At 64.5% G+C, this 26,778-nt stretch overlaps 1 protein-coding gene across 3 annotated transcripts in view; it reads left to right on the top strand.

Moving 5' to 3' along the window:
* Window positions 1–670: 670 nt before the first annotated feature.
* Window positions 671–26,778, top strand: part of SRCIN1 (SRC kinase signaling inhibitor 1) — a 48,410-nt gene continuing 22,302 nt past the window's right edge. For 2 of the 3 annotated variants that reach the window (XM_086766785.1, XM_086766784.1), the window contains exons 1-4: window positions 671–1,035; window positions 1,262–1,429; window positions 8,951–9,234; window positions 20,034–20,057. In XM_086766785.1, the coding sequence (XP_086622911.1) occupies window positions 1,312–1,429; window positions 8,951–9,234; window positions 20,034–20,057 (426 nt within the window). In that variant the 5' untranslated portion in view covers window positions 671–1,035; window positions 1,262–1,311. Of the gene's footprint in view, window positions 1,036–1,261; window positions 1,430–6,238; window positions 6,444–8,950; window positions 9,235–20,033; window positions 20,058–26,778 lie in introns of those variants that run through there. The other variant, XM_086766783.1, reaches the window with a different exon arrangement.

Here is a 26,778-nt window from a genome sequence, read left to right as displayed (position 1 = left end):
CCAGCGTTCAGGTGCTGCTTGGTGGCAGCTGGGCTGAAGGGGATCCTCATGGGACAGGTCAGAGCTGCCCTGGCTTGGGGTAAAGCTGAGTTTTGGGATGCCAGCGGCTGGGTCAGCATCTCCCCCAGGACCCTGGGGGAAGAGGCACGCAAACCCCCCCCCCCCCCCGAAATGTGGGCACAGCGATGATCTTCGCTGGCTTGGATGGGCCAAGAGGAGATGGCTTGTGCCTCCAGCGTCGCTCAGGTCGTCGCTGCCCGTTCCTCCCTCCTTCGGGACAATCTGGCGGTGCCGGCCCGGCCGGGGAGGTTTCCGAGCCGCTTTGGGAAGGGTCACTCCGAACCCCTCCAGCAGCAGCTTGTGACCTGACTTGGCTCAGGCGGCCAAGGGCCGGATCCAGCACTGTGTCCCGGGGACGAGCCCCTGCGCGGTGACAGCCCGTGACACGGTGGCAGCCCGCGGCACGCTGCCGGCGAGCCCTCGCTTCGGCAGAGCAGGGAGAAGGGCAGCGTGGCAATCTGCCGGCGTTGCCGGCTGAGCGTGGCTGTGCGCTGGCTCCTGGCTCCCAGCCCATGTGATGTGTTTGAGGGGGCACACTGACATTTCAAGAGGAAGAAAAAAAAAAAAAAAAATACCCAGAGACCCACGGGGAGCGCTGAAACGCCTGAGCCAGAAAAGAGAGCAAGAGAGACAGACGTCCACGCGGAGCGGAGGAATAAAACCGAGCCGGGGGGAGAAGTTGCCGGGGTGGGGAAAGGATGTGAGGAAAAGCGCTGGCTCAGAGCCGGGAGGATGCGATGGCCGCTGGCAGAGGAACTGGGGCAGCGATTGTCAGCCATGGAGACAGCCCCGGCACCCGCCCGCCGGCTGCGCACCCCTTGCTAGGACAGGAGCGGGGACCCGCGCGCGACAGGAGCTGGGCGCCAGCTGCCCGCGTCCATCCGGCATTGCTCCGGCCCCGCTTCCGTGCGCGGAGGATTCGGCTCCGGACATAAGGCGACAGTCACCCCGCGGCTGAGCACCGAGCTTCCCGAGGTCAGTGCTGTGCGACAGGGTCGGTGACAACCCACCCAGCTGCGTGCGTGCTTAATAACGAAGTGATTCTGTATTTAATTAATGCAAACCGCTAACGCAGCTCCATACGCCTCCTTAGATTGAACGCGACAGAGACGGCGTGTCGCTTTAAACGCCGAGCGACGGGCACAACCATCTTTAATTTGGTTTAAACCCGCGCGATGAGATGCATGTGTTTGTCGCGCAGATTTCGGAGCCGTGCTCCCGGCCGCCTCCCGCTCCCTCCCGGCCGCCACCATGCTGCCTCGCTGGGCGAAGCATCCCTTTGGCGCGTCTCCCAGCGCCGCGCCGAGGCCGCGCGAGCCACAGAGACCCGCCGAGCCCAGCGACCACAGGCTGACTGCGTTGCTCGTGGGTATGGACCAGGGAGGGGGATTCGGGCTCCGCGGGCGGCGCCGTGCCCCTCGGGGTCCCGGCCCCGCGCGGGTGGGCTCTGTCCGAGGGGCGATGGCGCGGGCTGGGCGCTGGTGGGAGGAGGCAGGGCTGCGGGCAGCTGCCCTGCTTTCGCTTGAATAAACCTGGCTGCCTGCACGGCTTCTGCCTTGCGCTGGTGGAGGGGCTGGGGCTCTCCCTCCCGCGGCCCCCGTGGGGTTTTGGCGGGGGGGGTCAGCGCTGGGGTCTGCTCAGCGCCGGGAGGGATGGCGTCAGCCCCCCGGGACGCTGCCGTGGCCTTGTCCTGGTGCCACCGGCGGTGGGACACGGAGCCCCTCCGGGGTGGGATGTGTCGGGGGACGTGGTGGACAGGGCGCATTGGTGTCCTCGCGCCCTGCAGATGGGGTGGGGGGACGTCCCGGCAGCACCCCCCCACCACGCTCTGGGCGTGGAGCCTCTGATGGGGCTGGCAGCAGAGCCCGGCTGGGTCTCACCCCAGGTTTTCAAACCCTGAGTGTGTTTTCCTGCACGTAAGAGGCTTTGGAGATGGATCTGGGTGATTTGTTTGAGCATTTTTGGTGTTTAAGGAGCTGTGACTAACCGGGCTGGCTGTGCCCAGCCCGCTACGTGCTACCTGGTCTGCTCTCCACATCCCGTTCGGAGCGTTCCCGGGCCCCCGAGCCCCTCTCTAACACCCGGACAGCTTCTGCCAGCCTGTGCCCCACGGCTCCCCGTGCGTGGCATCACCCCATCTCCCGGCAGGAGTCACCCCAAAGGCAGCGCCCCCCCATTCCCGCCTGGAGGCTGCGGGAACAGGGCTCGGTGCCACGGCCGGACCCGCTGAGCTCCGGGCTGTGCGTCCAAGCACGTTGCGACGGCGACGGGAGCCAAATCTTTGAAAGAGCTGGGTTCCCTGGTGCCAAGGCAGAGACGGGCCAAGCGCAGTGCCAGGCTGTGCGCGGCGTGGCTCTCCCTGCAGCGGCCGGCATCGCCGCGGTCCCGGCCTGCCGAGCCGGGGAAAATCCCCTCCCAGTGCCTTTTCACGGAGCTGAGCGCTTCGGTGGCTCTAATCCCACACTGCCAGGCAAGGACTGGAAAAGCCGTGGGTTTGCCTTGAATTCTTCCCGTTAGCGGCTTTCTCCTGAGCAGGGATGCCGGAGAGGCAGTTCCCGCCCTCGGCCCCGCCGTGCTCCTTCGGATAAATCCACTTCTGGCGCGGTGTGGCGCGTAGCCGCAGCTCCTGTCAGGCGGCCTCGGCCTCCCGCCAGCGGGCGAGCGGTTCGTGTGATGGCGCTGATGATGGGAGATGAGTTCTTTCCAGCCGGACCCAGCTCCCGCTCGCAGCGGGACCCAGCCCCTCGCCGTCACCCCCGCTACACAGCCCCTCTCGCCACCTCCCTCCCCCTGATCCGGGCTAAGGAGCCATCGATTTGGTGTCTTCAGGGGACAGTTTATCGCTTTCCTGGTGCCTGACAGATTGGAATTGATTTCCAGAGCAATTTTCCCGAGTGGCTCAAGGCAGCAGTGCCTGGGGCCCATACTGCGAGCTGGCTGTTCCTGAATCGCGGCACTGGTCGGTGCTGGGAATCTTCCATTGGGAAGGGAGACGCGCAGGGCAGGGTGGGTTCTCAGAGCGGCATGAATTCACCCGCCGGCAGGAAAAAAGCGGGGATGGAGACGGCAGCCTTGGGGTCCAGGGGCCCAGATCCTGCCACCGCCCTGGGCTCATCCCAAAGGATTCTCCCCACAGGCTGAGCAGGACGGGGGACCCCACTTGGCAGGGAGGCTTGGCTCAGCTTCGCCGCATGACCGCGGGTGAGTCACCGCCCCACGTCCACGCACGCCTGTGTGGAGGCAGACGCCGCGCTCGCCTGTCTCAGCGCGGTGGTGGGAGTCAGCGGGCGCTGCCAAGGCGCTGGGAAAACTCCGGATCCTTTCGGGAGATGCTAAACACTGACCCAGCGAGGGCACCGCACTGGGCGTGAAGGCGGCACGTGGCTCTGCCTGCGCTCTCCGCCTGCTCCGGCACCGCGTTCGGCCCCGTTGCGTCTCAGCATCCCTGCCCGCAGCCGGACTCACGCACTCCAGGACAGGCCCCTTCCTCCCCCAGCCCCGTGCCTCGGTTTCCCTCTCCCGTCCGGGCCTGGCTGGCGCCGCCCGGCTAATCCCATCCCATCCCAGTGCCAGACCAACAGCTACGCTGCCCGGAATCGCTGCTGCCGCGTGGGCGGGGGACAAGACCACAATGCGGCTTGTGTTTGTGCCGTGAGGAGCCCGGCCCCTTCCATCCCCTCCTCTCCTTTATTTTTACCCGGCGTCCCTGCGCGGCTGGCGTCTCCCCAGCCGCTGTGCCGTCCCTGCCAGCCGAGGACGCGGCCTCTTGCCAGGGCTCGCGGGGCTCTGCTCTCCGGTCCCCGGCGGGGAAGGCTCTGCCCTGCGGCAGGGATGCTCTCCATGCGCAGAGGATGCTGCTGGCTTCGGCCTCGTGCCAAAGGTTGGAGAGGAAGCTGATGGCAGAGGAAAGATCGGCCTCAGCTCTCCCTTCCCTCACCACCATGCCCTCCATCCGTCCCGTTTTCCCTTGCTCCTTTCTGTGGGGAGCGATGCTTCCCGCTGCCGGGCTGCGGGGAAACCCTCGCTTGGACGCTTCCCTTCCGTGGGGACGTTCCTGCCCGGCCCACGGCACAGCTCAGGTCACATCAGCGCTGCCGCAGGCATCCGGACCCCTGCCACTGGAGGGGGGGGGGGTCCGCTTAGTCCAGGAACCCCCGAACTCACCTGGGCTCTACCGGCTGCCGAGTTGGGTGCTGCGGGGCGAAAGTGGAGCCGTAGGATCGGTCACACCAACCTTGTCCCCTGAGGGCTCCTCGGGGTCCCCTGACGGCATCAGGGCCAGCGTACCCCAACTGGAAGCAGGGATGGGGGGCGGGGGGGTGGACAGGTGGGCGCTGGTCCCGATCCCGAGCGCAAAGCGAGCAGCCGGGGGCGCTGGCCCTGCGGCCATGGGAGTCGGGGGCTGAACTCATCTCCCTCCGCCATGTGCACGCGTGGGTGCGATCACACCCGGCAAGGTGGGAAGCGGCTGCCGCTTTTTCCAGGGCTGCCCAGATGGGATTTCTGCTTCAGTCTGGGCTTTGTCAGTGACATGGGAATTTATCCGGTTTTTTCTCTGCTTCCGAAGTGAAGGAGCTGCTTGCCAGGGCAGCGTGGCGGGGCAATGCCGCAGCTCTGGCGGCGTCGGCAGGGCTGGCACCAGTGGGGTGTGGGCAGTGTCCCGGGCACGTAGCGGCTGGGGACAGGCAGGGCCAGCTCTGCAGGGTGGCATCCGGGCTGCCGCTGCACGCGGGCACCGCGCCCCTGCCCACTTCGAGGAGCCGAGGGGTGTCCTGGCCGTGGGGTCTGCGCTCACCCGGTCGGGAAGTTCCCGACGAAACGGCCAGCGGGTGGTGTCTTATTTTCCCTGGTTCCACTTGAATTTGGGAGTGAAAAGCGCGGCGGGGAACCCGCTGCTGAGGCTGGGCAGATGCTCCCAGCTCAACGCTCACGTGGGACGGACCCTGCGTCTGTCTCGCTCCTGGTATCCCCACGGGACAGGGGCACCCGGAGCCCATCCGGCCCGACACAGGGACACGTTTCGCTGCAGGCTGGTTGTAAAGGAGCAGATCCAGCTGGGTCAAGCGCTGGCGATGGCTGGACCCGTTCGGCATGTGGTGGCGGCATGGGCAAAGGGCTCTTGTGTCCCCCCCAGCGTGTCAGCTGCCTGGGCATGGCTTTGGCAGGAGAGCAGCGGCAGCCGTGCAGCCCCCAGCGCTTTTCGGCTGCTTTTGCTGGCGTGGTGGGGCTGAGATGGGAGCCTGGGGCTGGTCCTGGAGCACCCCATCCCGAAACGAGACCAAGCGAGCCAGGGACAGAGACCCGCGGGCAGCAACGCCTCTGGAGGTCCCTTCACCCCAGCAGGTCCCGGCTTGGGCAGTGCGGGGTGTTTCTGGGGGGGTTACCCAAAAATACGCCTCAGGTGGGCTGCTCAGCAGCTGGGGCGGGAGCCATGCCGGCTCTCCCTGCCCTTCCCGTCTCTCGCTCCGTCTCCTTGGGGGTTGGCGGCAGCGCGGCAGGGAAGGGGTTAGCGCTGCGCGGGGCACGGGGTGCTGGGCGGCCTCCTCGGGTGCTGTGCCGCCAGCCGCAGCCCTCAGGAGGAATCGCATCCCACGCTTCCCGCTGCATTAGCGAGGGAGCCGCATTGCTCCGAGGGGCTTCTATTCTTCCGCCTCCCGTTCTCCCCAAATGCACTCTCTCCGTCCCCTCCCTTCGCCCCTTTTTGTACAATTGCTTTCCCGGACTATTTTTCACGCTCCGCTAGCGGCGGTCGCCCGCACGGCCCGCGTGAGCCTTGCTGCCTCGTGAAGATTTATGGAACTGCAGTAATAAACTGTGTTCGAAAGATCCTCTTTACGATAAGCCCCTGCCAAGCTGCTGGCGGGGGGATCCGAGCGCTCCGTGCCGCCGACCCCGCAGCTGCTCCGGCCTGGCGCGTCTCTCGCGGGGCAGCGGCCGCGGCGTGGGGCAGGAATTTGGGGGGCCGCTCCCAGCGAGGGAGCAGGGAGCTGGTGGAGAGCTGCTGCCGGGGCTGCGAAGCGTGTGTTCTGGAGAGCGTCACCCAAAGCACAGTCGGGCTCCAGTGCCTCCGGTGTCCCCGTTCTCCCAGGAAGGAGGTGATGGCCACGTCCTGCTAGGAGCCCGGGCTGCGACCCTGGCACGGGTGAGGTCTCTGCCAGCAGGTGAGGAAGATGGATGGATGAATCGGCAAAGAGAGCCGTGCTCCCAGTACCCCTCGCTGCTCCGAGAGGCGCTTGCCAGGATTTACCGTGGGATTTTGGCTGTCGTGGGAGCTCCGCACTCGCCCGAGGAGCCAGCTTCAGCCCCTGGAGACCCGGGGGCTGCGTCCCCTGTCCCGCCGAAGCAGTTTGCTGGCCGCCGTGGAAGCTGTCCTGCGCCCGCGGGTAAGCGAGGGGATGGTCCCAATGCAGGGGGGACACCGCAGGGACACCCCGCTTGGCTGGGCTGGGACCCTGGGCAGGCTCCGGCCACCGGCTGTCCCACCCCAGTGACCTACTTGGAAGCAGCCCCGGGAAGCGTTTGCAGGGACCTGCGGCCGCCGTCGCTGGCAGCGGGGGCAGCCCACGTGTGGGTACCACTCCTCCAGCATCCATGCACGGCGCCCGCACGGGAGGAGGAGGAACGACTTGATGGGGGGATTTTGGGTGGCGGGATGTAGTTATCCTCTCAGGGTGAGGATCAACACCCTCCTTCCACGCGTCGTGCCAGGGAAGCAGGATTGTGAGCGGTTTCAGGTCTCTTTCCACAACGCAGTCGTCAGCTGCTCCCTCACCAAACGGTCTCTGCTCTCTCTGGGCTGCAGCATTTGAAGCGGGACAGTGACTGGTGTGGGGACAGGGACATGTGTGACCATGGTGGCTTTTTCCTCCTCTCGCCTTGGTGGGGTTCACGGATCACGGAATTCATGGCGCTGGGGTTGCCTCCCTCCCGGGAAAGGACGCGGGAGCGGATGCGGCGCAGCCGGGGGTGGAAGAGCCCCCGACGGCACCCAGGGGGGTGCTCTGGCCCCCGCGCAGGGCTTTTCAAATCGCCCTTTGTAGCAGCCGGCAGAGAGACGGCGAGCTGGCGCGTTCCGCTCTCGGAGCGTGTAATTAGGGAGCGGGGCGCTGCATGCTGATGCGCTGCTCGGCAGCGTGAGGATGAGGAGGATGGTGGGAAGGAGCCAGGGCTGCCGAACCTGGGGGTGCTGGAGGCACTGGGGGGGGCGGCTGCAGGGATCCAGTCCCTCTCACAGCCCCCAAGCCCCCATCCCTGAACCTTCCTCCGGCTCCCCCCATCCCAAAGCTGAGGGCTCCCTGCCTGCTCCCGAGGATGCTCCAGGGCACTGCCAGAGGGCTGGGATGGGTGCTGGGCGCTGGATGCGGCCCCCCGGCACAACCCCGCTGCTCCTGTGTTATGGGGGCTGTTAATGTTGGGGGGGGGGGGGCAGCTCCTGGGGCTCAGCAGGGTGGCACAGGAGGGATCCAGTACAGGGTACGGGGGAGATGTCCCCTGGCCGAGGTCACATTCAGGGATGGAGCTGGACCGGTTGTTTTTTGGAGGGGGAAAGGGGGGATGACGCTTTCGCGGGGAGGGATGTCCCCATGGCATTTGCTGGCAGTGTGCTGCTCCCACTTGGCTCGTAGCAGACCCCCCCCGTACGACCTTGAGCAAAGGAGATTTTTGTCTGTAGCACGCGGCGGAGTCCTGTCCCGCATTAATAACACAACCCATGGTTACAAAGCTAATACGTTGGGCTGATAAATAATTAAGGGAAAAGGAAAAGCCCTCTATGATTTGCTTAACAGGAGCTTGGGAAGGGAGGGAGGGGAAAAAGGGGACGAGAAGGGCGATGAATAATGGATCAAGGTTAAATGGTGAGCGCAGGAGGAAAGCCGTAACGCAGCGAGTCCCTGCCACACACGTGCTGCAGGTTGCCAAACTGGTCAGCGGTGGCAAAGACGGCCCGTGGCCTCGGCGCAGGCGCGGCGGTGGCTGGCACCGGCCCAGGGTTGCGTGACGCCAGCTCAGGCGGCACGAGACCCTCAAAAGTGGCTTTTCGGGGTGGGGTTTGGCTCTGTGGCCACCGAGGAGGTGCTGGGCGCTGGCAGCATGTGGGGCCTTCCAGGCGTTCACGACCGTTCACGTCACATGCGCTCAGCACGACTTCCCTGGAAATCCAGACCGCGTCGCGCAGCTGACGATTTATTAGCAAAGGGACCGGTGCCTCTCACCTCGCCGTCTCACCACCCTGCCCGCCCGGGACGGGGCGAGCTCTGCGCCAGGGCTGGGATGGGGCACAGCATCCCCGCGGCGCCCGGCAGCAGGGCCGGGTTTGGTACCCAAGGGCTGGGAGCAGCGGCCGCGGGACGGGGGGGCTCCGGCAGGGCCTGGCAGGCAGGGCATGGGGGGTCCCGGCCCCGCGGGCAGAAGCAGAGTGACGGCAGACGCGAGCCTCCCCCCGCCCTGCCCCACATTTCATTTTCTTTTTGCTTTGTCCGTGTGTCTGTGTGCCCCCGTCTGTCTGTCTCCAGAGTGGTGCCCGGCTCCTCTGTCTTGTCTGTGCCGTTTTAGTGACCCAGTGCTGTTTTATCCACGTTTCGGTCCAAACATCCCGGTCTTGGTGGCTCCCCGGCCCCTCCATCCCTCCTGCTGCCCCCTGCCCCGTCCATCTCCCGCCACCGCCAGCCCCGTGCCCCAAGAACGCCGCTGGCATTGCAGGGGACAAACCCACCCACCCCCTGATTGTATCCCATTGAGGGATGACCCCGCTCCCCGCTGGGCTCAGCTGTCACTTCCAGCTTAAATCCCCCTCCCCATCCCCAAATCTTAGCACCCCAGCCCTGCCCCACAGCAGCGGGGCTGCCCCAGGGCTGGTGCTGACCCCGCTCTGCTCTCCCCCTCCGCGCAGATCCCGAGAGGACGAGCACCCACATGATCTCGGCGGACGATGCCGAGTACCCGCGGGAATACCGGACCTTGGGCAACGGCACCCGGCGCTTCTCCAACGTAGGGCTGGTGCACACCTCGGAGCGCCGGCACACCGTCATCGCCGCCCAGAGCCTGGAGGCCCTCACCGGCCTCCAGAAGTCGGAGATGGAACGCAAACGGGATGCTTTCATGGACCACCTGAAGAACAAGTACCCGCAGCACGCGCTGGCGCTCCGCGGGCAGCAGGAGCGCATGCGGGACCAGGTAAGGGGCGTCCTCTCGGGGTAAGGGGCTGGGGGTGGGGGGCATGGGGACCCCATCTCACCCTTTGGGGCTGGCCAGAGGAGAAGAGGCTCACCGGGGGCTTGGATGGGGCAGGAAATGGGTGGCTGCTTGGAGGGGAGCATCCCCTGGGGCTGAGGAAGAGCATCCCCCGGGTGTGAGGAAGAGCATCCTCCGGCCCCAGGGGGAGCATCCCCAGGGCTGAGGGGGGTCCCGGGCAGATTCACGCTGCCGTATGGGTGGGTTTGATCCCACCGGCCGTCAGCAGCCGTGGGGAGGAGAGGGGCGTCTCTCCACATGGAGGGGTGGGTGTGATGGCCGGGAGGGGCAGCTGGTGTCCGGGTTTGACCCGTGGGGGGGTGGCGCCCAGCCCAGGTCTCAGTGCGGTTCGGTACCCGCGTCCGGGCGGGGATGTCCCTTGGTTGTCCCATGCCCCATGGTCTCCATCCTGGGAGCAGGACAGGGGAGCCCGGAGCGCTCCGTGGCTGGGTGACAGCGACGCCGCAGTGACACTGTCGGAGCAGCAGTAAATCCCCACCTAAACTGGCACTTCTATAAAAAGGCGTCGGGGAGGGTGAGCGGAGGAAGTGGCTGGAAAGAAATCTTATATCATCCCCAACGAGACGCCTTCTCGAGGGACGGAGGCGACAGCTCCCAGCTCCAGCTTCCTCAGGAAAAACCGGCGAGGCCTCGGCGCGGCGGCGGCAGCAGCATCGGTGCCTCCTCCGAGCCGCTGCCCGCCTCGCACCTTCCCTCGCCCCGTGAGGCTGCGTCGGGGAGCGCTCCCCGCTCCGCGGCCCCCCTCTCCTTGCTGAAAGCTCGGGCCGGGATGCAAGGGGCAGCGGCCGAATCCTGCGCGGCTGCGGCAGTTTGCACCCAGAGCCTTCAGATTTCAGCTAAGGGCTGGTTATCGGGGGATTGACAAGCTTTGGAGGATGTTTTTAAGGTGATCTGGGTGCTAGAATTACCTTTATTTCTGACCCCCTCGCTCAGGGCCGTGGGTGCCCGGTGGGACGCAGGCGGGGGGTCCGAGCATCTCGTGGCACCGGTCAAACCCAGCCTGGCTTCTGGGGGCTCGGTTGCAGGGGGCTGCGGGGGCGCAGCTCCACCCACCAGCATAGCCTGTGTGCAACTGGTGGGAGAAAAAAAAAAATCCTACTTTTTTCCTCTTTTTTTTTTTTCCCTTCATTTTCCCTGGAGGTGGTAAATAATAACAGGGAGAAAATGAAACCAGAAATGCTGGAAACGGCAGGTGCCAACCTTTAAATGACATTGGGATACAAGACTCTGGGCCTGCCTGAAGTGTTTGACACTCGCTTTGTTATTCTAGGGCAGCCTGGCAGCTATTTCAGATCATAGGCTTTGCCATTTTGTTGTTTTTTTTTTTTAAAAAAAAAATTTAGCTATGAGAGAGTTTACAAAATCAGAGGTGAACAGAAACATTTCGTAAATGTCAGCATCCCTTCAGCGCAGCAGAGCCCGCAGCAAACCGGCGCCGTGCTCCTGCGCGGGAACTGGAGAGCGCGCGCAATATTGATTTTAATCGCCCGGGTTTTCCTGCACGTGACGGGAGGGCGCGTAAGCCGCGGCGTGGGGCTAAACGCTGCGGGAGCTGGAGCAGAAACACGCCTCTTTCGGGTCAAATTAGAGTATGGAAAAGCTTGGACTGACGCTTGTCCAGTTCTGCTGCAGGGGAAGAAAAGAAGGAAACGCTGGAATTGAGCGTTAAGGTGTCGGTGGCGGCAGGACAGCAGGTTTGCAGCTGCCCGGAATAAATTTGATTTTGGAACAGATAAACTAGGGCCAGCGCAGACGTGCGCGCCCGCCAAGCCGGGCCGGGCTGTGGGGCGCGGGCGTCGCGTGGGGCGGGAGCCGTCCCGCGGGCGCTGGGTTGCTGCAGCTGGGTTCCTGCCTCAGTTTCCCCAGGTGAAGTTGGGGGGGGGGGGGTCCTTGGCTGCTGATTCTGCTCTCCCAGCTGGGAGCGAGGTTTTGGGGTGGGTTTTTTGGGCAGCACTTTCGCCCTTTCTCGGCGGTGTCAGGGCTCTGGGGGTCACGTGCGGCTGAGGTTTGGGCCGGGGGTGCAGGCGGGAACGCCTGGGTGCGGTGTCACGGGGCTGCCGCAGTCCCCCGCGCCCGCCTGCTAGGACCCAGCTCCCACCGGTTTAAAAGAGCAAATTTGTCAAAATCCCGGTTGTTTTTGTTGACCTTGCAGTTGCGGAGGCTTTTTGGGAGCATGCGGCGGTGCGTCGCTGTGCGGCTGGAGGGAGGACAAACTCCCGGGGGGCGAGGGGAGCCGGGGGGTGGGGGGGCGAGGGGAGCCGGGGGGTGGGGGGGACGTGGGGAGCCGGGGGGGGATTGTGTGCATACACACGTATGTGCATGCATGTGTGTGTGCATGCATGCATGTGTGCGTGCACGTGTGTGCGTGTGCATGCAGAGGCGTGTGCGCCCCCGCGCTGCCCGTGCCCACCCCCCAGCCCGTCCTGAGCCCCATTTTTGTGACCCTGCCAGGGTGCGCGGGGGGGGGGGAACGCTGCTGGGTGTGGAGGAGCGGGCTGCCCGTCGCACCCCGGCACCCCCTGGCCCCCAGCACCCTCCCCCCGCCCCATTGCACCCCCAATTCCTCCCAGCGCCCCCCCCGCCCCCCCAGCACCCCCTGTCCCGCCGCACCCCAATTCCCCGCAGCATCCCCGCCCCATCGCCCCGCCCCCGCCGGCAGCGCGCCCCCGCGCGCGCCCCCGCCTGGCGGCCCGCGGCGCCGCGCGGCGGCAGGTGGAGTCGCGGTTGCCATGGCGACCGCGCCCCTATCAGGGCGGCCGGGCGGGCGCGCGCGCGCGCGCGCGTGTGTGTGTGTGGGGCCGGCGGGGCCGCGGCGGCGCGAGGTGGCGGCTCCGCTCCCCCCCTGCGCGCCGCGCGCAGCGGGCCCGGCCCCGCCCGCCCCGGAGCCGAGCGGAGCCGAGCGGAGCCGAGCCGAGCCGAGCGGACGGAGCGGGGCGCCGGCGCGGAGCGGGGCTCCGGCACAGAGCGGGGCTGGCCGGCGCTGCGCATCCCGCCCGGACCACCTGCCGCAGGTACCGGGGCGGAGCGGGGGCGCGTCCCTGCCTGGGGGTGCGCGTGCGGGTCCGGTGTCCGCCGTCCCCTCTCGGTGTCCGCCTCCCGCGATTGCGGTCCCTCGACCCCCACCCCGCTGCCTTCCCCAGGTACTCTGGGGTCGCTCCCACCACCCCAGCACCCCCAACCTCGAGACCCCGGTGCCTCTCTCCCATCCCCATCGCTGACCGGTGCGCCCGGTCGTGCTCAGCCCTATGGTGCGGGCACCCCCCCGTTCCCCTCCAGCCCCACCCCGTTCCCCTCCAGCCCCCCCCCTTCCCCTCGAGCCCCCCATTCCCTCTCCCTGGGGTCCCCCCCCTACTCCCAGGCTCGCAGTGGGGGTGGCTGTGTGAGGCGACCATCGTCCCTCCACTTTGGGGGAGCCTCAACCACTCCCCCCAGCCGTGCCTGTTCCAGCCCCCCCGTGCAGCCCCCCATCTCCCCAGGGCGGCCCCACGTTGCCACCCGTGTCCCTGTCCCTTTGCTCCCCCTTCTCTCCCCTCCTCGGGCTGCGGTGGGGGGAGGCCGGGGGGTTTGCGGACGGTGGCCTGGGCGCACGGCATCCTTGCACTGCGCGGGGGCTTCTGTCCCCTCCAACTCGCTTGGCCGAGTATCCTTCCCGCGGGGGACCCACCGCCACTGTGAGGAACCCTCACCCCCCCAGTGTGTGCCCAGCCCCGATCTCTGGCTTGGCAGCACCCGAGCTCAGCCCCCCGAGAGCCGGTGGAGCTGGGGACACGGAGAGGTGGCTGCGGCTTTGGCGTCAGGTTGGCACCCGTCTCCTCCTCGCGGGGTACCTGGCTGGGTTAGGGGTGCGGGCAGGGCCTGGGGTACCTGGACACCCCTGATTTTTGCCAAATCAGTGAACCGGCCGGCGGGAGCTCGCTGGGGCGTGGGGAGCGAGAAGCGGGGACCTTGGTTGCTCTTGCCGGGGTCTGATCTTGGTCTCCAGAGGTGCAGTTGTGCTGTGAAGCGCTGCACGCCGCTGTAATGGTGGAGGAGAGCCCGCCTGGCCGTCGGGAGCACCGCGGACGAGTGCGCGCGTGTCCCCGTGGCTGCAGCCAGAGCCGTCCCCATCGATTCTTTTATTTTTCCCCTGCTGGGAGTGATTTCTGGCTGATTAAAAGAAACCTGGCCCACGGTTTGGCTGGGCATCAGGTCCTGGGAGCCGGGAGTGGCGCAAAGGGCTGCGGGTCACCCCAGCCCATGGGCTCCGTGCACAGAGCGGGGAGGAAGCGGGGTCCTGAAGTCCTTGGAAAGCAGGTAATCCATACGGCCGTGTCGGTGACGGCGATGGCAGCCCGGAGAGGGCATGGGTGAGCCCGCCGTGTAACCTAGCAGGGAGGTACCCAGTGGATGCCCGTCAGGAATTGGATCTGACTCCGTCCCAGCGGCGGGCGGGATGCTCCTGGCGTGCTGCCATTGCACCCTTGGGCTCCCAGCACTCCCCCGTTCCTCACCGCCGTTCAGGGACATGCGGTGCCGGCGCTGCCGTCGGGGCTGCCGGCCTGGAAGGGACGCCCGTATTCCTGCCTCTCCGGCACACACGGATGCGACAACATGAACGCGTGCACCCATCCCCTGCCCTGCCGCCCAAAGTTTCCCACTGTTCCTAACCCAAATTTGACTCCTTCTGCTGGCGGCCTTGGGGGTCCCAATGGGCCAGCTTCGGGCTGCTGCCTGCCCCGGTGCCACGGCGCTGGGCTGGGGCTGAGCAGGGTTAGCAGGGAGAACGCCAAAAAGCTGCAGCAGCCGGAATAGCAGCTCTCCTGTCCCCGCTGCCGATGCAGACCTGGCTCCGGCGACACCGGCAGCATTGGCGCAGGGAGCGGAGAACAGGTTGGTCTCCGTCGGTGGCTCTGCGGTTGTGCCCTCTGCTTCTACCCCCTGTATTTTGGGCTGGTACCCCCAAGGACCCCGCGGTGGGAGATGGGGCTTGGGACGCAGCTGCCGTAGCCTGCGGGGAGATGGTTGTGGATCTGCAGGTCGTTGAGATCCAGGCGACCCCGCGGAGGGACGATCCGGCCCCCCTCGCCCTTGCCGTGGGGTTTCTCAGGGATTTGCCCGCGGGGATGCGCTTCCCTGGGTTTGGAGGCACCTGATGGGTGTGGGGGGGGCAGAGGTCACCCCGAACCTCTTGGGGGTCGCACCCTGGCGCTGTGCCCGGCTGGGAGCAGCGGGGCGCGGGGGGATGCTCGCTGCCTGCTTGCTGCCAGGTTTACCTTGCCCGTCCCCATTGTGTGGTCCACCTACGCCGTGCCGTTGCCATAGCTACTCTGCAATCTGATCTGCCCAACTTCTGCCTGCTTTCCCTGCCTTTCCCCCCAAAACTCTTCACCCCGCTCCCCGGCCGCTCTTCCCCGCACCCTGGGAGCAGGATGGAGGGTGCAGGGGTCCAGGCAGCGATGCAGCAGAGACCCACCCCCCCCCCCCGCCCCCCTCCATGAGCAGATTGGGGATGTGCTGAGCGCCAAGCCTGGACCCCAGGGAACCTGCAGCGCAAGAGGGGTCCCTGACCTTGGACGTGGAGGCCGCAGAAGGCAGAGTTTAAAGCCCAAGCCGGGGGTTGCGTGGCTGATCCGCAGCAGAGCGTTTGTCCTGCTGCATCGCCGCTCCCGCGTGCATCGCCCCAGGCAGACGGTGCTGCTGCTTTGCTTTGCGTTGCGTCAGGAAAGGGGGGGGCTCGAGTAAGGGTGAGGGGTGCAAATCCACCCCTGTCTGAGGGCATTTGGGCTCTGGTGTCACCTGGGCTGCCTCAGAGGTGCTGCTCGAGGCTGTGATTGCTGCTGGAGAGCTGACGACCCTCGCTGGGAGAGCAGGACGGTGCGCGGGCAGCGGGACGGGGCGGTCCTGCGGGCAAACTCTGAGCAGCGCAGCCGGGCCAGGGGTCGGTCGGAGATGCCTGCTGTCGGGTCGCTGGGACAACCTGCTGCGGCATCTCTGATGGGACCTCGTGACGGCCGTCAGAGCCTCTTTGGGCTGGGGACAGGAGAGAGGTGTAGTAAATCCAAGCCCCTGCCTGAAGATGCCTGTGCCTGGCAGCAAAGCCCCTCGGTGCCCTTTTCGTGGTGGGATCCGGGATGGAGGACTCGCCGAGGCCCTTAGGAGCCCGGCTCTGGCGGGAAGCAGCCCCAGCGCTCCTGCGTCCTGTCCTGCCTCGCGCTGGCCTCCCCTGCCTGCTGGGATGCCGGGGTCTGGGAGGCCCCTTCGCAGGAACTGCGAGCCCGCAGGTGACGGTGTCTGCGACGCACGGCGCCCGTGTGGCTCTGCGCTGTCTGCTCGCCGTTCGCGTTCCGCTCTCTGCCCTGTCCTTTTGCTATTTCCACGTTAATTCAGCTCCTCTCCTGCTGGAAAGCATTAAAAAACTTTAATAAGGAGAAGCAGAGTAAATTCCCTTTGCTGGTATTTTTCAAGGAGAGTTTTGTTTGTCAAGACGCGGTGCCTGAGGGGCACTCTGTCGGAAGCGGGAACTCCTGAAAATGAGTTCATGGAAAAGCCAGCGAAATTGCCTGTGCCCCTGCTTTCCGGGGCACTGTGCCGGAGATGCTGCTGCTGTCCGATTTAGAGGGGCGCGTTCGGTCCTGCCTCATTAATCACGAACAGATTTGTCTTCTAATTGCTAACCAGGGGAAGTCTGCCTCGGTCGGGGCAGTGACTCGCTTGGATTTCATTTACCTCCTGGTCTTGTCCTGGGACAAAGACTTTTTTTTTTTTTTTTTAAACTGAAGCAAAGTGTTCTCCTCTCGTTGCCCCAGCTCTGGTTTCCTCCCTTCTGCAGCGTGCGTGCGTTTGCGGTGCATCTCTCTGAGCGCTCCTGTGCGCACGGGTTCCCCCGCGGCCGAGGGCTCGCAGGAGACCTCACCCTCCCGTTTCCCATTCTGCGCTTGCACGCGTGCCCCGGCTCCTACGCGCGCACACGCGTGCACACGTCTGTGTTTTGGGGGGGCCCAGTCCTAGTTAGCCCATCCTTTTGCAGCATCGTGGACATGACTTTCATCGTAATTATGATCTCAGCCTTTGTAATTCTTCCTACCTTCTGCACAGCCGGGCTGCGAGCGAGCTGCGGTTTCGTGGGCTGTTGCTTCAAATCCCCTCTCAGGCCGTTGTCTCCCTTTGATGCTTTTGAAGAGCCAGCGATATGTTAATTCTACCTTGGCCCTCTCCTCTCCCCTTCTCTTTGTACAAATCCACCCTTGCCAGCCTGGCCGGCTGCCGGGGGCCTTGCGGGGGGGTCAGGCTCTCCCTGCTCGGTCTCCCTGCTTTTGGGGGAGCAGGTGGGAGGTGGCTGCGTTTCAGGCTTGTGCTGCCCTGGTCCCCTGTCACCGCCGTCTCCTCGGGTGCAGCCTGTGCCGGGGTGCCTGTGCCGGGGGAACGCGTCCTTTTTGCTTGGGGAGATTTGGGGCGGGTGGAGGATAAGCAAACGGCAGGACGGGCTGGGCAAAGCGCCGGTGCGGCAGCAGTGCCTGCGAGAGGACAGATGGAGCCCCCGAAAGGTCTGCGTGGCGGTGGCCATCGCCCGCTTGGCCCTGGCAGACCGCACCAGATTGTCAGCCCTGGACAGTCCTGCCTCTTGGCGGGGTATGGCAGGGCAGGCAGCGCGTCCCCCGTCCCATCCCCGTCCCCCACCCCCCCATAGCCCGGCTGGCGGCACAGCCCCGCTGCGGTCAGGGCTCTCCTCGGGGGTCCCGCCTGCTGATGGGGCTGCCAGCAACGGGGCTTTTCCAGGGCCAGATGTGGGGACCTGGGAGAGGGTGGGTGCCACGCCATCCTGGCGTGTGCTCCGGGTCGCGCTGGCCAGCCCAAGTCTCTTCCAGAACATTCCTGCTTCCCTCCCACGGCACTTGGGGCTCAGACAAGCTCATCACCGGTTTGATGTGGAGAGGCTGTATGCGGTGGGGATGTAATTTATGGACTTTGTGATAAGCTTGTCCAGTCATCCTAAAATAATAAATAAAATACATACCGAGGGCTGGCACGAGATAGGATCAGTAATATCAGGGTCTGAGGAAAATTACTGAGACTCTTCAAAGCAAAATAAAGAGCATGGAGAAAGAAAAAAAAAGTTGCAGGAGGAAAAAGTCAGGAGCATCATTTCCTATCACAGATTGGGTCGAGGCCTTTCAGGGACTGGGACAGACTGGTTTGGCCACAACTCTTCCCAGCAGTGCTTGGCATATTTGGCCAAAATATCCGATCCCGTTGTGGAGGCCCATTGCAGCCACGTAAAGCACAAAGGATTTAAGAGCGGGGTGAGCATCCCCTCAGTGCAAAGGCAGCACATCCATTCCTCCGGGGACCAGCACCCCGGCGCTGCGCGCCCCGGGTTCGGGGTCTCTCTGCCCCCTTCCTTGCCTGGGTGTACTGGGGGGGAGGTGGGGAGGGGCAGCTGCTGGGGTCTGGCAAGGGAAGGGGATGGAGGATTTACTCCTGTCCCTTTGCAACCAGCTGTGATTTATTCGGGGTCCCTCGCGCGGCCTTTCCTGGGGGGCAGCAGCCTGGTCTGGCGTGGGGAGTTCAGGTGAGGGGGGCCGAGCAGCAGCACGGTTATAAAACTGCTGCCCTGCACAGCTCAACGGGAGACGTCTCCGAGCCGAGGCAGGGCATGTCAGACCCTTCAGCAGCTGATGCAATCCTGCTCACCACTCGGAGACAGCGAGATGGGCTGCGGCTTCCCGAGGAGGAGCGGAGCACGCTGCCGGGCATGCAGCTGCAGCGGCCTCGGCTTCTACCTGGGCTCGGATGCTTTGCCGTGACGTGTGGCAGGGCCGCAGTTTGGGCTTTGCCCCCCGGCGCGGCTGGGCAGGTACCAGCCTTCTCCCCAGCATCTTGTCCCCAGCATCTTGTGCCCAGCATCTTGCGCCGGGAGCTCAGGCTGCCGAGAGCTGCTGATGCAGCTGGCGCGTTAATTGCTGGAGAGGATGGATGGCTTCGCTCAGTACCGAAAGGCGTTCTGAGGCGGTTTCTCAGTTTGAAGCTCCTGGTGTTTGGGAAAGGCTTTACGTGCCCAGGGTAGGCTCGGATCCTGCTGGTTGTTATCTAACAGCGCCTGGTAATCACGGCTCCGGACTTCTATTTCTGGGTCTGCTTCTGAGTCACGGTGTGCCCTTGGAAAAGGCCTTTGTGCCTTCAGGCTTGTTTGCATGAAAGCACTGCGCTGGTTTGACTTAAATAATTTCTTAAAGAGTTTTGGTTTGGTTTGGGCAGAACTTGGTCTGGGTCTACTGATGTCTTACGGAATATTAATGTGAGCTGCATCTTGAATGGCGGTGAGCATCCTGCGGGTGCTTGCGATTGGGCTAACACGTGAATTTGTGTTTGTACGCGCAGGCTAGACCTGCAGAAGGGTTAACAGCCCAGCAGCAAACCTGCCAGTGGGTTGTTAAAGTCCTTGGGTAAATACTCCCTGACGGTCTGAGGTTATTGCAGCTTCTTCCTGCGCTCCCAGAGCGCTGCGATGGAGGCTCCTCGGCAGCCGCCGGCACTGCAGGGGCTGGTGGGGACTGGGCGCTTGGTGCGGGAGCTTGCTTTCTATTGGAAATAATAGTGATAAAATAATCATCCTCTAAGTGACGAACTAGGATTTCCAGCCCCCTCGGGATTGTGGTGGGGAAACCAACGCTGTAAAGAAGCGAGGCGGCAGATGGGTGCGAGAGGGGAGGAAGGAGCCGCCAAGAACTTTGATCCCAATAAAAAGGCCGTTGGGAGAAAAGCTGCTCTCAACCGTCTCTCCCACCCCACCCATCGGCTGCGCATCCAGCAAAATGCTTCCCCTTCCGGCGAGGTGGATCGCGTTTGTCACCAGATCAGACTTCCCTGCTGCTGGGTGCGCATCCCTCCCCGGGGCACCGCTGGGGCCGGGGTGCTGCTGCCGGCATTGGGCGCCCAGCCCGGGGCGGGATGGAGCCGCCAGCGATGCTTCTGCGCCAAGCGCGTGCCCCGCAGCATGATGTGCAGGGGTTGCTGGGCCCCAGCGCGCTCTCGGTCCCCGCGTTGTCCTCTGAGGACTTGCCGGGCTCCTCAGCCCCGTCCTGGCTGTGCTGCCCCGGGAGAGGGGCTCGGGTCTGGAACCCGCGCACCGCTCCGCTGCCCGATGACGGTGGGCATGGCAGCGAGCCGCAGCTCCGAGCGTCCTCGGGACTTTCGGTGCCATCTCCCGCTGGTGATTATCGGTGGGTGGCTTGGGAGAAGAAAGCTTCCGAGCTCTCCAGCTTGCTGGGCTGTAAGCAGTGCCAGCCCCCGTCACTCGCTGGAGCACATTGCCTTGACACCAGTGGAAACGCGAAGAAAACAGAGGGGAGGTGGCAGGGGCAAAGGGGGGGATTGGAACGTCCCTTTAAAAATGAAAATGATGCTGGCTTCCAGCACCGGCTCCCAGGGAGGCGTACCGGTGACTCCAGTAGCGATGCTGGGCTGCAGTCCCGCTCCCTGCTTTGCTGCGCGTTGGTCACCTTGCGCCCCGTATTCGGTTCCCATCGCCGTCCCTGCCCGCCTGCACGAGCCCACTGCCCCCGCCAGCCTGGAGAGCATGAAACCCAGGCAACGCGCCGGGAGGGGACCTCGGGCAGGAACGAGAGCAGGTTTAATGTCACAGCTTAAAGTCAACAAGTCTCAAAAGGAAAACAAAAGTCAAACCAGAATCTTAATGGTATTTTTTTTGTTTTCTTTTGTTTTGTTGTTTTATTTTTTGTTAGCAACCCAACTACTGGAGCTTTAAGGTCAGTATTTCCGATTTCTCGTGCTTCTGTTTGAAATGCATGCGCTCCTCCACCCTCGCCTCATCTCTGTGTCTGTGCAGGGGGGTGGGAGCTGGGGGTTTCGTTGCGGATTCCTGGGCCAACGTCGTTTGTTCTCAGCCCAGCAGCAGTTTAAGCTCGTGAGAAGGGGCTCGTGCTTCTGGGTGGAGCTGTTGTGCAGATACAAACCTGTTCTCCAAGAGGGCTGACACTGTGTCCTGCCCTCCTTTGTTTAGACCACCGTCACCCCCCGGTCAGATCCTGCTGCTTCGGAGTTATTCCGTTGCAGCAGTGACCTTAATTCTGGGAAAAGTCAGAAAAGAGCCTGTTCTGGATGGGCTCAGAAATCCGCCTGCGGAGCTCCATCCGGATGCCCGCTCCCAGGCAGAGCCCGTGGAATCAGAAATGCGAGGGCTGCTCTGGTTTCCAGCCCCCTCGCCGTTGTGGGAGAGCTGCCGAGCACAGCCTGTCCCTCCCGCGCGGCGCGTTGGCCGCTTTGACCGCTTGCCCAGCGCCCCGTCCCCCTTCGGGCTCCTCGTCTCCCCAGAGAGCCCAGGCTGACCCCACGCCGGCGGGCAAGAGACGGGCTGGGGGTGCTGGGACGAGGGGTGCTGGTGCGCAGCTCCCTAAAGCGGGGCCATACCTGCACCTCGCAGGAGCCTGGGATGGCGGAGAGGGAGGAGGAATGGGCCGTCCGACACAAATTCTCTGCCGGACGCGGAAACCGGCTTGTGTTCGGTGCGAGGGAGCTCTGGACTGGAGAGCGATGTTTGTTTGTTCGGCTGGAGGCGCCGAGCTCTGCGGGAGGGGAAGGGGCAGCTCTGTCCTGCGTCGGCCATCGCATCTCTGTCTCCATCCTCTGCTCTGTCGCTTCAGCGTTAACATGCCAGCCCCTTCGTCGGGAGGCCGCCGCAGGAGCAGCGGAATGGAGAAATCGTTCGTGTTCGCTTTATTGCGCCGGGATCTTTGTGCCTGATCGCACCTTCTCCAGGCCACGCAAAGGGGACCCTGCGGGAGGGGACCGTGCCCGCCCGGTGATTCCCGCCGGCACCTTGCGAACAGTCGCCCCATTGTCTGGCGGGGTGCAGTACGCATGTCATCAGCTCCCTTCCTCCCTCCTCCTCGCCCGGGGGTGCCGTGGCGACGCTTCAAGGTCAGGCGTGTTGCTGGGTGACCTTGGCGTGTTGTTCCCGGTGGGTTTGCGCTTCCCGTGGAAAACACAGGCGCTTTCCTTACTTGGCGGCGGGGAACGGGGGAGCCGTAAAATGCATAATATGTGCACTTGTTCCGAGTTTTCATTCCTGGAGCACTTGCAGCGTAAAACATGTGCGAGCAGCGGCTCCCCGAATGTTCAGCTGTCCGAGCCCTCACCGCCTGGTTCCAGCCGCGTGCGCTCGGGGACATTCCTGGGACCGGGGCAGCGGAAGGCAGCGGAAGGGGGGTTTCTTTTCCCATTTTTTTGCGAGTGAGGAATGAGATGGGGGTGAGCTGTAGGGGACCACCCACCCCGAGGGGTCCTCCCCGGCAGCGGCGGGGGTTTGCGGGCACACAGGGCGCGTTTCCTGTAGCTCCACGTTTTTCCACCCCAGCCTGGAAGCACTTTGCGTTGCAAGTGGAGCATCTTCCCCGGCTGCATCCACTGTGGAAACGCGTTACGGGTTAAACCACCCTCCAGTCCCGGCCCAGGGAGATCCCCAGCTGCCTGACCCCGCTGCCAAGTGGGGCGTGAGCCGGGGGCCGCGGGGGCTGCCTTGTCGCGGGGAGAGCCCTGCGGGGAGGCTGATGCCGGCAAGCAGGTGCTGGGGGGCTTCCTCGAGGCCACCGCAGCCACCCGCATCCCCTGGGGTCTTCTGTAGCTGCAGGCTTGGTCTTCAGCTGGGAAAGCTGCCTCCCACCCGCCCTGCTCTCACTAAAATAAAACTTTTGTGAGCTGTTAGGGTCCCTGTCTGTGTCCAGCTGCCGCCCTGCGCTGCTGGGGGTGCTGAGCCAGCCCTTCTCCGTCCCTCAGCCAAAGTAGGGGGGCTGCGGCCAGAGCCCCAGCTGGTGGGGGCCGGAGGGGATGGGATGGTGGGAAGGGCTGTGCTGAAATCCTAGGGATGCTCAAGGACCTGCTGCTGCTGGGCACCTGGGGCAGGACCTGCTCTCTTCCTGCGCTGGCATCCCCCGTCTCCCTGGGGATGGGCGATGCTGGTTGTGATTTGGGGCTCCCCAGCGTTGGCTCTGGGGGAGGGGGGGCCCTGCGTTGCTGTGCGTGTCGGTCTCGGTGCTGGAGCTGAGCAGATGCTCTTGTGTGTTGATGGTGGTCAAGGAGATTGCGCTGTCCCCAGCCATTTCATCCTCCGCGTCTCCTCGCGTCTGCGGGTCCTGCCACTGCCCTGCTCTGTCCTGCTGCCCCGTGCCCCCGCGCATTCCCGGGATTTCTGTACTTGCTTCCAGATTGAGCCAGCGCCACTCGGCTCACGAACGTCCCCTCCTGCCAGCTGGGTCGGGCTGTGTGCTCGCACGGAGCCATCGATCCAGCTGCTCCGTGGCCATTGTCACGCTGCCGCCGGTCCCCGAGTCCCCAGGCAGATGCAGCCTGGTACCCACCCGCCGTTCCTTCGCCTGAACCGCATCCCAGCCCACAGCCTGCGTCCCGGCTGTTTTGGGGCGACTCACAACCGTATTCTGGGTGTCAGCCTCTCCTGGGCAGGAGCATCCCAGCCCCACGGTTTGCTGGGCGTGGGGCTCCAGAGACCCAGCCCTGGATGTGGCCGGAGGGCGAACCCCTCTGCAGGGACGCGGCGAGGAGGGGGGTCCGCCACGGAGAGCAGTGAGGCGGTGCGGAGGGCTGGGGGCTCCCGCTGTGCTCACGCAGTGGGTGGGCTGGCTCCTCGCTGTGCTCGTGGGCTGCAGGAGGAGTGGGAAGAACCCGGTCTCCGATGAGCTCCTTTGGTGCCAGGACTTTAAAAGAACATCAAAGGGACCGGAGCGAAAGCGAGCGGGGAGAAAAACGACTGGGATGTGGAGGGGAGAAGGGAGGGGGACAGGACACATTTGTCTTAAAAACAAGTGGTGGGGCTCTGTCGCCCATGTTGCCCTTCGGCAATGGTGGGTGGCTTCGGTGCTTCGGCCTCGGCCCCGGCTTCCCCCGCCCCGGCAGGGCTGCGGCGGCACGGCCAGGGCATGGAGCATCCCGGGAACGGTTTGGCTCCTTGGTGGGAAGCCATTTCCATCCCGCCGCCGGCCGGGGGCTCAGGGCGTTGGCCGAGCAGTATTACAGGCGGGCAGTGGTGTTCACTTGCAGGAGCCGAGCAAATAGCAGGCCGGCTTCGCTCCCGTAATCCTGCCGCTCCCGCGCCAGCCCTCCTCCCCGCGCCCTCCCGCTGGCCTTGGCGGCCGCTGCGCTCCTCGGGGACCAGTGTTTGCTGCGCGAGATGTTCTTGCTCGCGGGAGGGGGGCGTTGGGGTGTCCCCAGGAGGGGAGAGCGGCTGCTGGGCGCCTACCCCACCTCCTCCTCGCTCCCTGCTTTTGGGGCGTTTGCTGCTTTCCTGCTCTGTCCGCGGGAGCTTTTCTCCAGTGCTTGGTTGTCGGTTCGTCCTGGGTGTTGTCACTGTTTATTGTGGCAGCAGGGGTGGGAGTAGCGTCCTTAGCGTAGGGACGGGGAAACCGAGGCACGGTGGGACTGGGTGACTTGCATCGGCAGGACCCGCAGCAGCGGCTGGGCCGGCATCACGGATCTGGGGCCCTGTTTGCCTGCAGCTGTTGCTGCTGAAGTTGGCTGTTGGTTTTTTGGTTCTTTTTTTTTTTTTTTTTTTTTTTTTTTGCACTTCAAACCAGCCCCTCCGAGCCTTTTTCCCGAGAGGCACCCGCGCGTGTTGGCCACAGCCCAACCTCGCTGTCTACAGCTGTTAAAGCAAATCGTGCCTCAGATGCCAGAGCTGAGCCTTGTCACCTGTCACTGTGAAGTCCCCGTCACTAGCGCTGCTAACCCGCCCGTCCCCGCTGCTTTGCACCCCGACCCCGCTCCCCTCCTGCGGTGGCCGCAGCCCTGCCATCCCCGGCACGGGCTTGTCCCTTCTCCCCTCCAGCCCCTTTCCGCTGCTTCCTCACGCCTGGCTTTGCTTCCTGTCCGCCAGCATCCCTGAGGAATGTGGTAATTTGCTTATTTTTGGAAGATGCTGTCACACAAGGCAGCGTCACCAGAGAGCGGGGATTGAAGGCGGCCGCCGCTCAGCCCAGCGAGGAAGGGGATGGCAGGGCTGAGCGTCTGCGGGGGATGGAGGGAGCAGGGGCAGGGGCACCCTCGCCCCCAGAAGTATCTCCTGCCGCATACCCCTCCGTAACCTGTCCTCTGGGACCGCCTCAGCCACAGGGGAGGTGCTGGATCTGGCCGATTTCTGTCCCCCCTTGCCCGTTTGTCGGGGGTCTGGTGGCAGCGATGCTCCCCTCCCCGAGGATGCGGGGCTGGATGTGCCTGCTCGAGGCACCACAAAAACAACTCCAGAACAAAAGCCGGGCTGCCTGTGCCGGGAGGTTAATGATTGCTCTCCCGGGGAAGCCAAGGTCGCACCCTGCGCCGGGAGATGAGGATGAGTGGGCACAGTGTCTCCCCTCACCCGGGACTGGTCCCAGCCCTGCCCTGGGCGCCAGGACCTTCTGCTGCCCGGCTGCTGGCAGTGAGACCGCTCCACCCCTGTGCTTTTGGGAGAAAGCGGGTGTTTTGGGGACTGAACGCAGAGTCCTCAGCATGGCTGGACGGCGCGGTGTGGTGGGAACGGCTCTCGGAGCCGCCGTCTCGCGTGCCGGCATCCCGCTCCCTTCTGCTGGGCAGGTGCCTGCCACTGCCAACCCCGCTGCTGCCAACCCCGCTGCTGCCAACCCCGCTGCCGGTGCCCGGTGAGGGATCACCACCGCAGCCACCGCCACAGCGGGCAGCCGGCAGCCGTCAATATTCATGAGGCTGCAGAGGATCCAGGCGTTAAATATTTATCAGGCAGGTAGAGGCAGGAGGCTGATGGTGCCAGCGGGAAGGGGAAAAACGCAGAGCGGGGCCGAGCAGCCACCCATGGCCTCCGTGGAGCCAGCCATGGCCGTGTCCGAGGGCAAAAGGGTGTTTTGTGCTTGGGAAGATGACATCCGAGGGTCGTGCTCCCGCTCGGCGCCTTCGGAGCGCCGGGCAGCTCGGGGGCTTTGCAGGGCGGGCGCGATGGGTGCCGGTGTGACGGAGATGCTTGCCGGAGAGGTTTCACCCGTGCGTGGGGCCCGTGGCGGGGGAGCGAGCTCTTCCCGGCTCCCATTCACATCTGGCTGCCGGTAGCAGGCTGTGCACATCTGGTGGGGATGGCCCCTTGCTTTAGTCAAGGGGTCCGGTTTAAAAAACTAATCCGATTTTAACGGTAATCTTGTTAACATTGAGATCGGGATTAATTCTGGGTTAATCGGGATAATCCTGACAAAATGTTGAGCATTAGACGTGGGATGAATTATTGCTGCCGTGAGCGGTACGCTTTTAATTCGGCGGCGAGACCCAGGCGGGGTGGGAGGGGTGGGGGCTGGAGGGGGGGGCCACAACCCCCTTGGATGGAGGGGACTCAGTGTGTGATGCTCAGACCACCCTGGGCCTCTTCTTCCTTCCACCTTTGCTGCTGCTGCCCCAGTTACCTCCTTTTCTTCCCAGCTTCCCTCCCTGTGTGGAGGCTTTGTGGAAATCCAGCGCTGCTGGCTGGCGGGGCTGGTGCAACACGCCGCACAAGGATGCACAGCGGTTCGGCTGCACCCGCTCGGCCCCTGCTCGCTGGGAACACGCGTCCGAGCTGGGACCGCAGCCCCGTCCATGCAGGACTGGTGTAGGTGGGCTGCCCTGGCTGAAACTGGTTTGAAACTCGGATAGCTGGTGCCGGAGCTGGGGAAGCGGCGGCAAGGGGATGCCCAGGTACTGGGGTTGCCGCGTCCCGGTCGGGGATACCCAGGTACTAGGGGTGCTGTGTCCCGGTCGGGGGTGCTGTGTCCCGGTCGGGGATACCCAGGTACTGGGGGTGCCGCGTCCCGGTCGGGGGTGCTGTGTCCCGGTCAGGGATGCCGGTCGGGGGTGCTGCGTCCCGGTCAGGGATGCCGGTCGGGGGTGCTGCGTCCCGGTCGGGGATGCTCCCGGGAGGATTTGCAGCCAGGCTGGGGGTGAGGCGGTGTCTGCTGGGGAAGTGTCCCGTTACCTGCGCTCTGCTCCTCTTACAAAACAGCCGGCAGCTCTTTGCTGACTCGCTCCCTGGGAGCATCAATAATTAAGGATGAGCGGAGTTCGTGAGGAATGAATGAATGAATGGTTTTATTTTTTCTTTTTGCAATGCACCGGTGTCAGTTTGTTTGCAGAGGGGTCAGTGCTGCTTTGGGTGGTGAACTGACGGCGAGAGCTGGGCAGGCTGGGGACCCACACAGGAGGTGTCCAGACACCGTCTGGAGTTTGTTTTTGGGGGGCTCTGCTCTCCTGCACCCCGGGCTGTTAACAGCTCAGCCCTCCGCTCCACAGGACCCCTCCAGCTGTTACTGGGGTGTTCCTGGGGACCGAAGCGGTGGGCTCTCATCCCCGCACCTGGGAGGGAGGGAAGGGCAGGTCCCGCTTTGCTGAGCCCTGAGCTGAGTTACCCCTGGGCCGTTCCTTCCTGGCTCCCAGCAAACGGCTGGGACCGGGCTGGCGCGGCTGAAACCCCCCAGTGATGTTGCGATG

This window comes from Chlamydotis macqueenii, chromosome 25, assembly GCF_036417535.1.
Source record: "Chlamydotis macqueenii isolate bChlMac1 chromosome 25, bChlMac1.mat, whole genome shotgun sequence".
Lineage (NCBI taxonomy): Eukaryota > Metazoa > Chordata > Aves > Otidiformes > Otididae > Chlamydotis > Chlamydotis macqueenii.
This window is presented reverse-complemented; position numbering and strand designations above follow the sequence as displayed.